Below are 15,192 nucleotides of genomic sequence, written 5' to 3'. Positions count from 1 at the left end.
GCAGACCCAGGCTGAGCAGTGATGTCCTCATCCAGCTTCCTCTGGGTTACACAGTTGAGCTTTGGTGGTGCTTTGGGGACCATCTCCTGGGTCCTCTGATGGTTGCGACTTGTGGATATCTGGTTCAAATCATTAATAAGACTTAGAGGCTGTGCTCCAGCTCCTTGGGATGGCTTGGCTTGGCAGAAGAGACATCACGGTGGCACAACACAGATGGTAGCAGCAGCATTGCACCCAGGAATGCGAAAAGCAACCACAGGCACTGAAGATCAGCAAATACACAAAGCAGCCCTTGCATGGTCCAGCTCCATCCACATCTCAGCTCTGCTGCTTCCAGGAAACCCCACTGAAACCCCACTCCTTTCTGATGAACAAGGAGGAATGAGACTTCTGAGCTGCAGTATCAGTGACAGACGCATGCACAAGAGAAGGCCCATCTCTTTAGAGGCTTTCAGGGTCCATTCTTCCCAGTACAGGTCTATGTCACACTCCAGGCTCCTGCAGGCTGCATGGACACAGCATCTTTGACTAAATTAGGTCATAGCACCAGAAAATGAGTCTTCCTTAAGGCTGTGGATGCCTGCTCACTGCCACCCTGAGGGCACGAAACTGCCACCCGCAGGAATCGGATGCTCCCGCTGGATTGTTGGCTCCCACAGCTCGGCTAAGGTATGATCCTCGGAAGCCTCATGACTTTGCAGCCTATTTTTGGGAGCCCTCTGAGGCATCCCTTGCCTGTCAGAACGCTGTGCCCCTGGGCTCTCCTGCTGATGGGAAGCTGTGGCAGGGAGGTGGGCAAGGAGGCGGGATTGATTCGCATCTGTCTCGGCCACAGTTGTTATCTGGGAGATGGAAAAGAGGGGTTTTCTGAGCCCTATGGTCAAGTGACATCAGCTGACAGCACAAGTGACTCCTGTCCCGAGCCAGGCTGGGTCAGGCTGTGTCTGTTCACATGCTGCAGAAACCTTCATCTGAACTTTCCGATGGCAGGAGGTTAAGCACGGAACAAAGCGGCAGATCACGATTAAGCTAAGCCTCTAAACAAAAATGCTTTTTGACGACGGGGCTGGGTGTAGGGACAAGGAGGGGGGGGCCAGGTCAGAGCCTTCCCAGCCCAGCGGTCCCGGTTGCCAGCCCCGGAAAGGCCAGGCGCTCCCGATCCCGCTCCTGAGTTTCCAAACCATCAAAGAAGCTCTCCTGTTTCCCACAGGGTCGCTCCCCGGCTTAATCTGCTGAAATTCCCCACTGTAAACAAGTGGCCGAGATAAATAAACCCGTCTGCGGGCAGATTAAGGTCAGGCTGCACTTCAGCTGGTTTTTCGTCTATTTTCTGTAATTAGGCTTTAATCGTAAGTACTAATGCGCCAGGGCAAATGCTCCCACGCCGCAGAGCTCTCCATCCAGCAGGTCTTTCCTTTGGCTCCCCAGCAGACGGGGCAGTAGATGCTCAGTTGGCAGCACAAGCACAAGCAAACGATGCCATTTTTATTGATTTAATTCCTTTTTATTTCCCTCCCCCCCTCACCCTTTTAAAACTCTGAAATCCTGCAAAATCCTTCATATTTTCCCCAGCATAAACCCACAATCTTCTTTAGGGCTGATCTTCCTCCAATCCCACGCAAGTCTGTGATGCAGCCGTTGCTAAAATCGATGATTAATTATTAAACACGTGCCCAAAATCATTTCTGTGAGGCCCGTTTTTGTCTTCCACGTGGCAGGGGAACACGGGCTGTGCCGGGGCTTCCCGCAGCAGCTAGCAACAGGCCCCTAATCCCTCCCCTTGGCAGCAGCAGCAGCAACGCCGGGCAGCTTTGGCATCTGCAGCCCACAGGCGGTTGGACAACATGCCTTCACTGCCCCACGTGCCCCAGCTACTGTTACCCATCCAGTGATGGCTTGGGACATCTCCCTGCATTGCTAATGGCCATTACTGGTGCACATCCCGACTTGCTGCAGGTCTGGTCCCTCTGTGCCTCCAGCAAGTCAAGGGAGGTGATTCTGCCCCTCTGCTCTGCTCTGGTGAGACCCCACCTGGAGTACTGCATCCAGCTCTGGAGTCCTCAGTATGGGAAAGACATGGATCTGTTGGAGAGGGTGCAGAGGAGGCCATGACAATGATCCGAGGAATGGAGCATCTCTCCTATGAGGAAAGGCTGAGAGAATTGGGGTTGTTCAGCCTAGAGAAAAGAGGACTGCAGGGAGAGCTTATTGCAGCCTTTCTTAGAGGGGGCCTATAAGAAAGATGGGGAGAGACTTCTTAGCAGAGCCTGTTGCGATACAATGAGAGTGATGGTTTTAAACTAGAAGAGCAGATTCAGGCTGGATGTGAGAAAGAAATTCTTTACAATGAGGGTGTTAAAACACTGGCACCGGCTGCCCAGAGAGGTGGTGGGTGCCCCATCCCTGGAGGCATTCAAGGACAGGCTGGATGTGGTTCTGAGCAACCTGATCTACTTGAAGCTGCTCCTGCTCATTGCAGGGGGTTGGACTAGAGGAGCTTTGAAGGTCCCTTCCAACCCAAACTATGATTCAGAGGGATGATCTGCACCTGTAGCAAATGCTGCCCAAGGCTAAATCCAAAAGGCTTCTGCATAATGGAGGGAACAATCCCTACTTTTGAGTGCACATCCTGCCCTGGAGCCACTTCTTGAGCCATCACCGTGTCCTCTGCAGGGGCTTCTCTTCAGCACAGAGATGCCCAGACCCTCCTGCATGCCTTTCCTATGCCAGGCGAGCCGCTTGCTCTGACGTGCATTGGCTGGCACCATGCTTCACCTGCTGTCACACTGATCCAGCCTTGGTAGAGCCCTGACGTTCCTTGGCCACCTTGCCATCTGCTGACGGGGATGTGCTGTCACCTCCTCCCACTCTGTCAACCAAAACCACGCACATCAACGTGGTCCCTGCATGGTTGAGACTGAAACCCAGCCACTCCTGCCTCCTGTGTGCGGGGAGAGAGGGCTCTCAGCTTGGAGGGTGGGTTTGAAACCTGACCAGATAATCTGGGCAAATTCTCTCCTGTGTCCAGGCCTGCCCTGACACCCATCCATCCACAGTTCACCAGTGTGTCTGCTTTCTTCCATGGGGAAAAGTCTGGCTTGGTGGATTTGGCCATGTCTTCAGGATTCTCGCATATCCAAACATCTAGCTGCAGCGTCCCAAAATCCTGGAAATATCTTCTTGGCAAACAAGCACAGATGAGCTCTCCAGAGCTGGTATGGTTGTTTCCATCCAGAAGCAAGACATCCCACCCTTGCCTGGCCCTTGGCTGCATTGTTTGGCTAGGCTCTCCAGTCTCACAGCTATGTCTGCCTTCATTGGGCACTTGGTAGGAGGATCTGGGATCCCAGCTGCAGTTTCAGCTGCTCAAGACCCTGGACCACCTTCGTACTTCTTCCAGCTTTACAACATCCCTTTGGTACCAACCCACAGCACCTCCTACCAGCAGGCAGCACAGAAGCTCAAATCCACTATGGCACAAGTCATAACCATAACAAGATGTGTTATCCCAAGTTAGCAGAACTGCTGGGTTAACTCCACCACACAACCAAGCTCCCTGAGCCCACATCATCTAAATGTTTCATTCTAATGATATTACAGTGTCAGCCACCTGAGCTGGTGTCTAAGGTGCTTAGCTAGAACTACCCAGAACTGCATTTCCCTTCAAGCCAGGCCCTGCGCTGGCCATCCTACCCCCTTACCCTGGAAACGTGCACCAAAGCAGGCAGAAATCTGTTAGACTGGATGAGCATTGAGATCCTGCCTTTCCTCCTCCAGGAATAGCACTTCCATGTCCAGGCTACATCCAGCCTTTGGAGCTCACCAGCACCTGTGTCCTCCCTTGCCAAAGCTTCAGAGCAGCACCCCAAGCACCAGGCTGCTGCAAGTATGGGATCAGCCATGTTTTACACACGGATGATGATCCTTGACCCCTCTGCAGGAGAGGGGCTGGTTGAAGGTGTTGAACCATGTAGCTTGAGCCTGATCCAGCTGTCCCACAGGTATTTCCCCAGCAGGGGACACAGTTAGCTCCTGCCATCTCTCAGGGCCTCTGCCCCCCAAAAAGGAGCCTCAAGGGTCTGGGATGATGCCTGCTGGCCCAGCAGCCCAGGCAACCCTGCTGCTGCTCTCTGCAAGGTGATGACCCTTACCCAGTTCATCCCAGAGCTGCCGGCACTTCTCCGTTATGCCTGTTCCCTGCTGCCTCCAGAGGGAGAGCCGAGGATCAGCCATGAACTGCTCCGTTATCAAGGTCAGCATCCTGGCCCCGTTGGAGTCCCTCATGCGCAGCATCTCCCGGACCTGGAAAGGACAGAGTGAAGGTCCTTTGTGAGACAAACCATGATCTCTCAGAGGTGTTTAAGACATTGTAGCTGGCAACCCACGGTTCCCTCAGAATGGGGGTCCAGAATGTCAATATATAGATATATGTATATCACAGAATGGTTTTGGTTGGAAAGGACCTTAAGATCATCCAGTTCCAGGTATAGTCATACATTATAACACTCATGCAATGGCTGTGACGTGCCTGGTTGGAATTCAGCTGTGCAGCAGCCACAGCGTAGGCTGTGAAGAGGACCGAGCAATCAAGAAAATGAAAACAAGGCCCTCCTGCAAAGAAAGGGAAGAGCCCGCAGGCTGGTGCCACCTCTGCGTGGTCTCACTTTGCTCTGCAGGGTTGGCCTTCCCTCCACCATACTGATGGCGAGATGGGGAAAAGCCCTTCCTCGCACAGGGATCACGGCAAGCCCACGGTGAGGGAGGAAAGGACCTGCCAGGAGAGTGGGTGAGAGAACCCAGGCCTGACCCAGAGCCTGGATTACAACCGCCTGCTCCGTGACCAGGCGAGAAGGCACTGGAGCAGAGATTCCCAGCTGTGACGGGCACCCTGCCAGGGCAGCCGGCGAGCTGCCGGCTACGTGACACGCCGAGCGGAGAGGGGAGAGAGCAGCGGGCTCCTCCTCACCTTGGCAAACATGGAGTTGAGCTGCTTCCCCGAGCCGTAGTACCCTCCCTGAGATAGGAACAGCTTCACCTGCTCTCGGACTTGTTCCTCGTCCAAGTGCCAGCAGTTCTCGTCGTCAATGCTGGCCCCAGCAGTGGGGTCAGGAGCGCCTGGGGGCATGGGAAGGGAGGAGAAAAGAGACAAATGTGTTTATAGCAGCAGTCCCACCAGTAAGAAGTGGACCTACCTCTATTATATACAGACCCATCTCTATTTTATCAGCTGAGGTGTGGGAAAACCAACCAGGTTCCCAGGCAGTGAGCCCCAGCTGGAAGCATTATGCTCTCCTTCCACTGCTCAGCCATCAGGAAGGATCCTGACCACAGGGCTAATGCCAGCCCCTCTCCCTCTGCACTCCACGTGAAGTGAGGCTGAGCTAGCGCAGGTCAAAGCCCCAGGGGTGCAGGCAATGCAGCTGCAGTGCCCAGAGTGCTCCCTGACTCCAGGGATTGCCCACGGTGCATCTCCTCCTGCTTCACATCACTGGTTTGTTTAAGCATCAGTAAAGCTCCAATTCCTGCAAGCCCTTCCACATGTTAGGAACAATCTAACAAAGGCATCAGTGCACTGGGGTTCCAGAGCTCTGGGTTAAACACTTCGTCCTGCCCCCCATTTGCTTCAGGACAGGGGACACATCCCTGTGCATCAGTGTACCTGTCTGGGAGAGACCCTCTGCTGGAAAGAGCAAAGGATCAATAATCCTTCAAAGAGCAAACTGCAACCAGAGCAGGGCCTTTGGCAGACACACACTTGTGTTCACACACAGCCTGCATTTCATCTTCCAGAGAACAAAAAAAGCCAGCAGAGGAAACCCCACAAGTGCTTTAAACAACAGCTTGAATCCACCTCCCCTCGCCATGCCCCTTTCAGTTCCCATTCCCCCTCCCGAGCTCTGCCCTACTTCCCAGCATTGCCCCAGCTTCTCAGGCTCACGGGGCAGGCAGCAGCACAGATCCAGTAGCAGCCAGGAGTGCAAAAGGGAACAGAAGCTCAGCTTTTTGGCTGCCTGCTTTTGAGTCCTGCTCTGCAGAAACTCCTCAGGGAAAAACAGTGCCAAGGAGGGACTGATATGGCTGGAGGATGCTCCGCTCCACTTTGGTTTGCTTCTCTCATCTCCTTCTCGAGAGAGGAAGGGGGTCAGCACAGGAAAAGCAAGGTGCTGCACAGCCAGCCAAGGGATGCTGTAGCTGACACATTCCCAATTAAACCTTAATGATGTCTTCCCCATTCAATCAGGATCTGGTTTGGGAGCAGACATTGCTTTCATCTGGAGAAAGCTCTGGATGCTGCGCACACCCCAGCTCCCTGCAACCAGGAGCTCAAATGCAATTCACAGAAATCAAGCTTCAGGATGCCTGCTCAGCAGGGCAACTGTCTTGTCTCAGCTTGTGAGAGGACATCAACCCGAGGGGTTTTGCTCCTCTGGCAAAGGCTGAGAATGCTCCTGACCTGCTAAGATACAGCTATTTGTATATGATGTCCTTTACAAAACTCCTCTAATTTCTGCTAACAGTCGCTGCCCAAGAGCGGTTCCACAAGCTCTAGGTGCAGCCTGCACCATGCTGAAGGGACAGGATGCTGCTCCTCCCTCTGCAGAATAATTTATAGGCAACACAACCACATAATTGGGATGGGAGCTGAGGCAGCAGAAAGGAAATCACAGCCCCTGGATGAGCACAAGGGCTTTCACCTTACAGCCCCACACGTGCCCTGATCCTGCTCCCCTGGCGCTGGTGGCTTCGATAAGCCACGAGGGAGCACAACATCAGGGATAGTCCATCCTGGTCATCTCAGCTTTTCTGTGCCTTTTTCCTTCCCTCCTCCAACCCCATCCTTATCTCACAGATAAAGAGCAGACAAGCCAGTGATTATCCCCTATCAGGAACCAATGAGTAATCTGTCTACCACGACTGCTTATCCAGCATCACTGAGGTACCCCAGACGATCACACTCTTAATATCCTCCTCCCCACCATCCTGCCCGCCATTCCCAGCTGCAGCTATCCAGACCAGCCAAACCATCTCTGCTGCCTCTATAGGGTCACCTGCCTGCATGTATAAGGACCAGGAGGGTGTGGATGCCTGGGGTGACACATCCCACTGAAGCTCAGCTCACCCTTGGTCCCTCGTGGAGGCCTATGCGACACACAAAGGCGTCGGAGTTAGCAGGATGCAAAATGTGGCTGCGCTTCTCTGGGGTTCCCAGGGCTACCCTCGGCGCTCGCCGCTCACACATAGCGTGAGTGATGGAAAGCCCAAGCAGGGAGGAAAGAAGCATGCAGCTAAATAAAACCTCCTCATCCCACGCAACACATTGAGCACTTCGCACGTTGGGGTTCGGGCCGCAGCCAAATTAGCAACACGCCTCCAAATAAAACCTAAATTTGCTTGTAAATGCGTTCTGCTCTCCTATAAAAGATTCAGGGAGAGGGTTGTAATAGCAGATTCCCACATGTGCAACGCAACCCAGCAGATAACGGGCTGCCCAATTACGCTGGGGAGCTGGATAAACATTTAAGAGCAAACAACGGGATTTGTGCTGGGTTTAAATATTAATGGCAGGATTTGTCCACTTCCCCTTGCCAACGTTCACACCGTGGGGGCTTCGGCAGCAGCATGCCGTGACGCAGCCGATGAGTGATTCCATGTCTCGGCTCCAAAGGAGCAGGGAACGGCATGTAAAACAGCCCAGTGCCTGCGTAACACATTTCTCATATAGCAGCATTCCTGCTCCAAAGAGCCCTGTTTCAGATGTGTTGGATCTTGGTCCTGCCGGATTCAGATTTAAGGAAACACCATTGCACATCTTGAGTGGAAAGAGTGTTTCACCAGCCCGTTTACACTGGCTGCAGAAACAGAGATAAAAATGCAATCCATCACACTCCAAGCAGGCCTCCCCCTCGCTGTGGGCTCGGGATTTAACTGTTTGACAGCCAAGCCAGACTTCTCCAGACTGAGAAATAAGGACTGGAAAAACCTACAAATTAGAAAGCAGAACGAAGCCAGGCATGGAAAATTCAGTGCTTTGCTTAGAAATTAGCTGCCCACCATGAAGGAAGCAAAATGTGCTCCTGGACTGGAAAGCAGCAGGTTTCCAGGGCTGAGGAGGTGGTGGGACCTCATGGGTCATGCCAAAGCATTGGCACATCCTGAATGCAATATCCCAAAACCAAGAAGGGGGGACATACATCAGCCAGGCAGCATGGGAAGCACTCCTAGAGCATCTCACTGGGATGGTGACACAAAGGAAAAACAGTAATTATCTAGTGCCTGGAGCTGATGGTAAAAGCAATCCAGGGATGCAGGTGGCTACCTTGGCATCTCCCTCACGGTCATCCCAGCTGACTGTGCCCAGTACACACTGGTTGCTCAGTATCTGGCCATGCTGGTCCTACGGTTGCTGGTGTCGGAGAGGGTTCTGCCAGCTGGTTGAGCCACCGAGCCCGGAGCAGGAGTGGCCGTCGTGGTAGCAGTTCACAAGGGCCATCTCATGACTGCACGCGGTGGTGTTGCTGAATGCCTCCCGGCTGCCTCTCTGGCATCCAGAGAGAAAACAGACATGAAGGAACAGCTCCGGGCAGGGGGTGGGAAGGACATGAGCAAATAAACAAACAGCAGAAAACCTCAGAGAGAAAATAACCAGGCACCAGAAAGGAAATGAACTCTAACAACAAGGGATTAAAAATAGCAGCGCAGCCAGGAGTCAAGCTCCGCCAAGGCTCCTGGTTCGTTTTCAAGGGGAGGCAGGTTGGATGGAGCCTCCAGGGCGGCCTGAAGATTCACACCCATCTCACGGCCATGGGGCAAATGAAGCCAGACCAGCTCCCATGGTGGCCAGGAGTTCTCTGGTCCAGCTGATACCAGGGTTAGGTCCGGCTTGTCAAGCTGGAAGCCAACTTGTCAAGCATCACACGTATGCTCTGGGGTAATTCAGTAACCCCAGTAGCTCTGCAAGACAAGGGGGAAGAGCTGCCAACTGAGACTTTACTTCCAGCACTCAGGTGTGTTATTTTCCCTTACATTCACATCAGCTCAGCAACCAGGAACAAGAATCCCCTGGAGACCTGACCTTCTCCTCATCCCCAGTGGGCAGGCAGAGCTTCAAACAGATTTACTGGTGCTGCCCTCCAGATGCTGTTGTGGGATGATCTCAAAGTTAAAGACTGCCTGAGGACTCCTCAAACAGCAGCCCTGGCACAGTGTGACAGGGTAAGCAGGCGGGGACTTTCCACACAGCCAACTTGCTGTGCATAAGAGCAAGATGGACCAACAAGTGAAGGACAGTATTAGTCCAGGACCTGAAGGAAGGGCTTAAGGTGGTCAAGAATACATGTGGGATAAAAGTGAAAAGAGGAAGCAGAGGGCTCCTTAAGGCTTTTGCATAAGCAGATGTGGTTTTCCTGTAACAAATCCTGAGCAGCCATTCCCACCAAGAGTCCTCTCCTCCAAGGAAGCTCAGAGGAAGGTCCTGCAGGACCACAGAGGCCCCTTGGTGATTCACACTGACTCTCCACTGGCTTGGCCTCGGAGGGAGCTGCTCTTGCACTGCAAACAGCAGAGGTTTTGTGGCTCTTCCCACTTCTGCCTGAGTAGAGTATCCCAAGCCTTTTGATAGCATCAGCTGAGTGTCACAGACACTGTGTGACCCCCTGGCATTTCCGTGGGGCAGACAGAGTGCCCCGACCACATCTCCTGGGCTGAGGGCAGCAGCTCTCCCTGCCATGCTGCTCAAGCAGAGCGAGTTACCAAGCTGCAAACACCAGGGCTGCCAAATCCTCCTGTTCCTTACCCATGGAAGGAAGGGACAGAATTCAATGAAGATAAACAAAGGATACCTCTAAGCCCCATATCTTCTGGGCCCATCAGAGCTCCTGTCTTTAAGCTTCTGATTAAAGATTTTAATGACCGCTGTGTCTGGCCCTGCAGTGGTTTCCATCAGCCTCCTCTCCTTCCTTGGCCACAGACGGCTTCTGCCCTCAGGAATAATCTAACATTTGTCTCCAAAGTCCCAACACATCCCAATCACAGGCTCAAAGGATGTTTCTGAGAGCAGCTTTCTGCTGCACGTCCCACACTGATCCTGTCTTCCTCTTAAAATAAACTCAAATCGTTCCCTACAAGCTGTGCCACAACACAAACGGAGGTGAATGCAACCTCCCAAGTCTGCTGGATGGCTTGGACCCTGAGCACTCGTTGCTTACAGGTGTTGGATACACGTAGTGAGAGCAGCAAACCCAGCGTTGCTATCAGGACTCATCGGTGCTTCTGAGCTCCCCCTTGTCCACACTGCTTGCTTTTGGCCCCCAAATTCCCCTCTCTGCCTACAATTCCCATTCCAGCTCTTGCCTTCTCCAATACTTCCTGGCCCTCTCTGCAATACTTTACTGCACCAAAGCAACCACTCTGCTCCTTGTTTGCATCTCAGAGACACTCTTCCCATGTTTAATGGCAGCAGAGCACAGAACTGCTCCAGTGGCAAAGCTGCACTTACCCCAGCACATCCCACCATGGCCAGTGGCCCAAGCCACTTTCTCAGCCTGCATTTCCCCATGGCCAGGTTGTCCCAAGGGCAAACCAATGTGAACCCTGAGCTGATGCTCTTGGAAGAGTGGAAGGAGCAGGGTACCACGGTGGCTACCAAGGGATGCTCCTCACTCCATTGCAGGCCTGGCTGCTGGATCCAAGCTCTCTAGCTGCAGGACACCAGCAAGAAAGGCCAGGCAGCCACGAGTCACATTCAGGGGTGCAATGACAGCTTTGCCCCGTGCCGCACAGTCGTGCCACTGGCTTAGTCCCCAAGCAGGGACACACTCGGGGAGGGGACGCAGCAGCACTGAAACCCACCCTGGTGTCCTCACCCCAGCTGCCACTTCAGACGCGGAGGTGTCAGACACGTGAGACGCTCTCGCTGCGAGCACGCTGCCCTTTGCAGCCGGCTGCGAGAGCAGAAATGTGACCCACTTAAGCAGGCAGAGGTCAAGTGGGGAGCAGAGCGGCAGGCACACCTAGAGCGCTGCGCTCGGATTGAATCCTTCGAGAACACGCGAGCGCCTTGGCTGCGCTCCAGGGCTCCATCATTACTGGATAGTTTGCATTTCCTTCTAGGAAGGCAGCCGGGAAGATCGGCATGCGGCGCGCAGCCCGCGGCTACAGACTCCTGCAAGGAACAAAGCTCTGACGCCCCGAGACGAGCGTGCCAGACAATGGCCTGTGATTTTCTTTGCCGTTCAGGCTCTGCAGGGGGAGAAGGAGCAGCCCTGAAAAGCCTTATTCTATACAACCAGACAATCTCCTTGCACAAGGGGCATTCCCCAGCCAGCCTGGAGCACTCCCAAGGTGCAGAATCAGCTCCTTTGTCGCACGTGCTCACCATCGACGGGGAAGGAGCAGCTCTTTGGATGGCTAAAGGCAGGTGGGGAGGACCTGATGCTGATCTGAAGCTCAACAGACCTCTCTTCATAAGAAATGGGGGGGGAATTAAAGGATTTCTGGAGGGGCTGTTCTTGCTGCAAGGGGTAATAACCTCAGGTGTCCAATGCACACACTGGGTTACTGTTTGGGCTGCAGAGGTTGGGCAGCCAAAATCCACTTTGACTTTAACCCCAAGGTGAACAAAGGTGTGACCCCAAGGGTCTGAACTAGACACAGACAAGAAATGCACACATAAGTCCATAAGGCTCTATGCAAAGTGTACCTTGAAGAATCCCAAATCCCAGGATCAGCAATCCTGCAGGAACCACAACTGGGAAGGGCAACATGGGGGAAAAATCTGGATCCCTTTCAGCAGGAACCCCAAAACTGCTCTCTTATATGCAGCCCCACACACTTGGGGCTTACTCCTCACCCTGAGATCATTGCTCAAGTAGCTCTGTGATGTACCTGCACTGCAGCTGTACTTCATTGGCAGGACAAGGAGGGTAATGCTTTAACCACTCTTCCAGATTGAGAGCCAAAGTCCTGGACAACATCGCTCTGAACCTGAATGTGAAGGGCTTTTAAGCCTTCCTTTTCCCAGGGTGCAACATCTATGATTCTTAGATCACCTTAAGATCATCTTAAGATCATTTCATCAGCCTAAGGCTGACCTGGATCCTCCCCTAGGATGAGACGAGGCTGTTGCCCTGCTTGCAGGGGCATTTACTCACTTGTGCCCGCAGCCAGGCAGCCACGTGGATGTGGGATAGGTGCTACCTTCTGCTGGGTAAGTCAACAGCATCTCTGTCGGCTCAAAATCACACACTGGAGTGTGCGAATCTGCACGAGTGTGATGGGACAGAGAATTTTGGTGTGTTTTTTAAAGCCACTTGTAAAAACAAGAGGCAGATATTGAACCAGAGCCAACATCTGTATCTTTGTAAGAGTCACTCGCCAGCCTTTTGCTGACTCCAGAGCAATAAATATTCAGAGCCTTAAAGGCTTTTCCTCAATCTGCTTAGGAGAAAACAGCCTCAAACAATGGCCAAGAAGGGATCTTGCCCAACCTCAGCTTCAGTGGATCAGCTCAGGGAGGGAACAGACCTCACCAGATTCTCGCAGTACCACAACTCCTCATTCCTTTTTAATGACAAAAAACGAGGAACCGCCCCCAAAAGCCAGTAATTTAGAGCACAACCACACACGCAGCAGATGTGGGCCAGCGGGGGAGACAAAAGCCTCTCACAAGGTAGGAGCAAGAATGACCAGATAGAGGGAGGGGAAAATACCGACGATCAGAGCTGCCATCACCCCTGTGGTGGAGGTGGACCCCTGGCCTCACCTCTACATGTGGATTCAACCAGTTCAGACCCTATTTTAGGCTGCATATGGGACTTTTCATCTTCAGAGCACTTAAGAGGCATGTGTTAATCCTCACAACGCCCTGCCTTGGCAGATAAGTGTTTATTATCTCCGCTCCACAGCTGGTGGGACAGGCGCAGCGGGGAGCGGCTCATTGTTGCAGACCCCGGGCAACCTCAGCTCCTGGGCTCCTTGAAAGACACAGCCAGGGTGCCCGGTTTGAGCTGATGAAGGGAGCCCCAGGGAGCCTGGGACACCTCCTGGGCCATTGGGCAACTGGAGCAGGGCTGGGATGGGCACCATCCGCCAGCCAGTGCTTCCCAGGGGAAGAAGTCTTTCAACCACAAAGCCCCAGCACACATCTCTGCCACCTTTGTACAGCAGGTCAGGACAGTGGCACTCATTTATTATGGACAAATTAATGCCCATGGAGATTAAAGCTTTATCTACCACCAGCTCAGCCGCATCTGATTTAGACATGTGCAGGGCTGGGCTGACGTGTCCCTGTGCACTGGAGGAGCCACATCCCCACTGCACCTCCAGCACCATGTCCTTCTGTGCTGGGGACTAAATGTGCCTCCTTCCTCCACCCTTGGCTTCTCCATCCTATTCTGAGCTGTCTTGTGCACCGCCAGCCTGTCTGGACTGCCTTTTCTTGCCTGTTGAAGCCAGTGTTTGACAGATAAACACAAAGAAGAACAGAGGCAGAATGGAGATGCGTGGTCAACACCAATGTGGCTGCAGCACCCATACATTAACATCAGTTTGACACTGCCACCTCTGTGCAGCAACAGACAAACATGGCAAAACAAAGGTCACCACTGTTAGTGTTAAACCATCACCCCAGCCCCAAACACAGAGCGAATCAGTGCTGAGCCACCCAAGGATGAGGGAGGAATTACCATGCACTTGGTTGATCTCTGAGTTGGACGACAGGATCTCATCAGCCAACTTCTGGGCAGTGGGCAGCACCTCGGTGTGATGTGCCGTGATCAAATACTGAACAAACTTCTGGAGCTGGTCCCTGTTCATCTGGAAAAGGGTCTCTGAGATGGGAAGACGGAGTTTGACCTGGTCCGGCTTGCGGATCCTGTACAGTGAAAGCGCCACGACATGGGCACAGTAAAAAATGTCCTTGTTCCCGCAGCCACATGTCACTGAGGTGATTTTGCAGCGGTCGAAGCTGATGGCCACCTTGTAGGTCACCTCTGGTTCTGTTGCAGTCGCTGGCTCCGTTACCGTCCCACTGAGGTGGAAGCCTAGAGAGGGAAAGGAGAAGAGGGAAAGGGACGTTAGCTTCCCTCTGAGCATGACCACCTATGCAAACTCTGGCAGGAGATCAAGGCCATCCAAGCCTGCTCATGCATCGCTGTGTCAAGGAGCACACCACCCAGCACATACACATCTAAGCCATCCCGGTGGCTTACACCCAGCAACGCCCAGCCCGCGTATGAACACACTTCTGCACCAACACACAGATGCAGCCAGACTCCTCGGTGAGTTTATTTAACAGCCAAACCCCAAGGGGAAGAGCAAAGCTGCTCAGTTCCCATTTGTTTAAGAGTCTCTCAGACTGTTTCTCTCCTGGGATTCATCTTCATCCACGCCTCCCTCTCACTCAATTTGCAACTCACGTGAGTGAGGGCTGGCGCAAAAAGGCCAGGTTTTCTTTTCTTTGAAGAGGCAAACAAAAACCCCCACAAATTAAATGCAACCCAACTCCAACTTCGGTCCCTCAACCAGGTAGAGCACTCCAGGGCATGGCCACAGCTCTTGAGCTCTTCCATGCAGCAGGAACAGGAGCAATGTGCAGCCCAAAATACGGGCTGTGTTTGTTCCTTGAGCTCCACAATATTTGCTGCTCCCATGGGAGCTTTTCCTGAAATACTGCTGCCAGGAAGCCAGCTGCTTGTTGGTGTGATCCATGCTTTGGGCTGCAGGGACAGCCCAAGTCGCTTACACAAACGTATGGTGCTGCTGACAGCACCCACTGCGCCATGAGGGGGTGTAGCACCTTTGGGCACAAGCCACAGGATGTCCCAACACATCCCAAATATGGGTTAGAAGCATGAAACGGGCTAGTAAGGACCTCTGGATCCAAGGAAGGTGAATGCATCAAATAAGCGAGGGATAAGGCCAATGAGAAAAGACTGGATGTCCATTACCCTCAATCTGAAAGCCTGGGGAGCCCTTCCCAGGAGCCAGCTGTGGAGAAGGTCCAACACCAACACTTTGCACTTGCCCAGCTACATAGAAAAGGGGCATTTTTGCTTCCCCCATCCACCTGTCTTGTTCCTCAGAGGAGAACAAGGCTACACCAGGAGGTTAATTAACATGGCCAAGGCCACCTTATGCCCCCATGGTGGAACCTGGCGTGGTACCCACGCCCCGGCACTCCACTCTGCCCATCCC

General features: G+C 53.1%; 2 protein-coding genes across 2 annotated transcripts in view; one reads left to right on the top strand and one right to left on the bottom strand.

The window, feature by feature from the left end:
* AKR1A1 (aldo-keto reductase family 1 member A1) overlaps positions 1-15,192 on the top strand; it is a 455,840-nt gene that overhangs the window by 175,839 nt on the left and 264,809 nt on the right. The window lies entirely within an intron of this gene.
* The window catches only part of ZSWIM5 (zinc finger SWIM-type containing 5), a 99,379-nt gene that overhangs the window by 16,406 nt on the left and 67,781 nt on the right, over positions 1-15,192 (bottom strand). The window contains exons 2-4 of the mRNA XM_061344945.1: positions 13,683-14,039; positions 4,967-5,115; positions 4,152-4,302 (exon numbers count right to left, since the gene is read on the bottom strand). Coding sequence (XP_061200929.1) covers positions 4,152-4,302; positions 4,967-5,115; positions 13,683-14,039 — 657 coding nt within the window. The remainder of the gene's footprint in view (positions 1-4,151; positions 4,303-4,966; positions 5,116-13,682; positions 14,040-15,192) is intronic.

The sequence above is a fragment of the Neopsephotus bourkii genome, unplaced genomic scaffold (genome assembly GCF_033783945.1).
Source record: "Neopsephotus bourkii isolate Nb327-2 ecotype Australia unplaced genomic scaffold, CSIRO-AGI_Nbou_v1 NB_234, whole genome shotgun sequence".
Classification (NCBI taxonomy): Eukaryota; Metazoa; Chordata; class Aves; order Psittaciformes; family Psittacidae; genus Neopsephotus; species Neopsephotus bourkii.
This window is presented reverse-complemented; position numbering and strand designations above follow the sequence as displayed.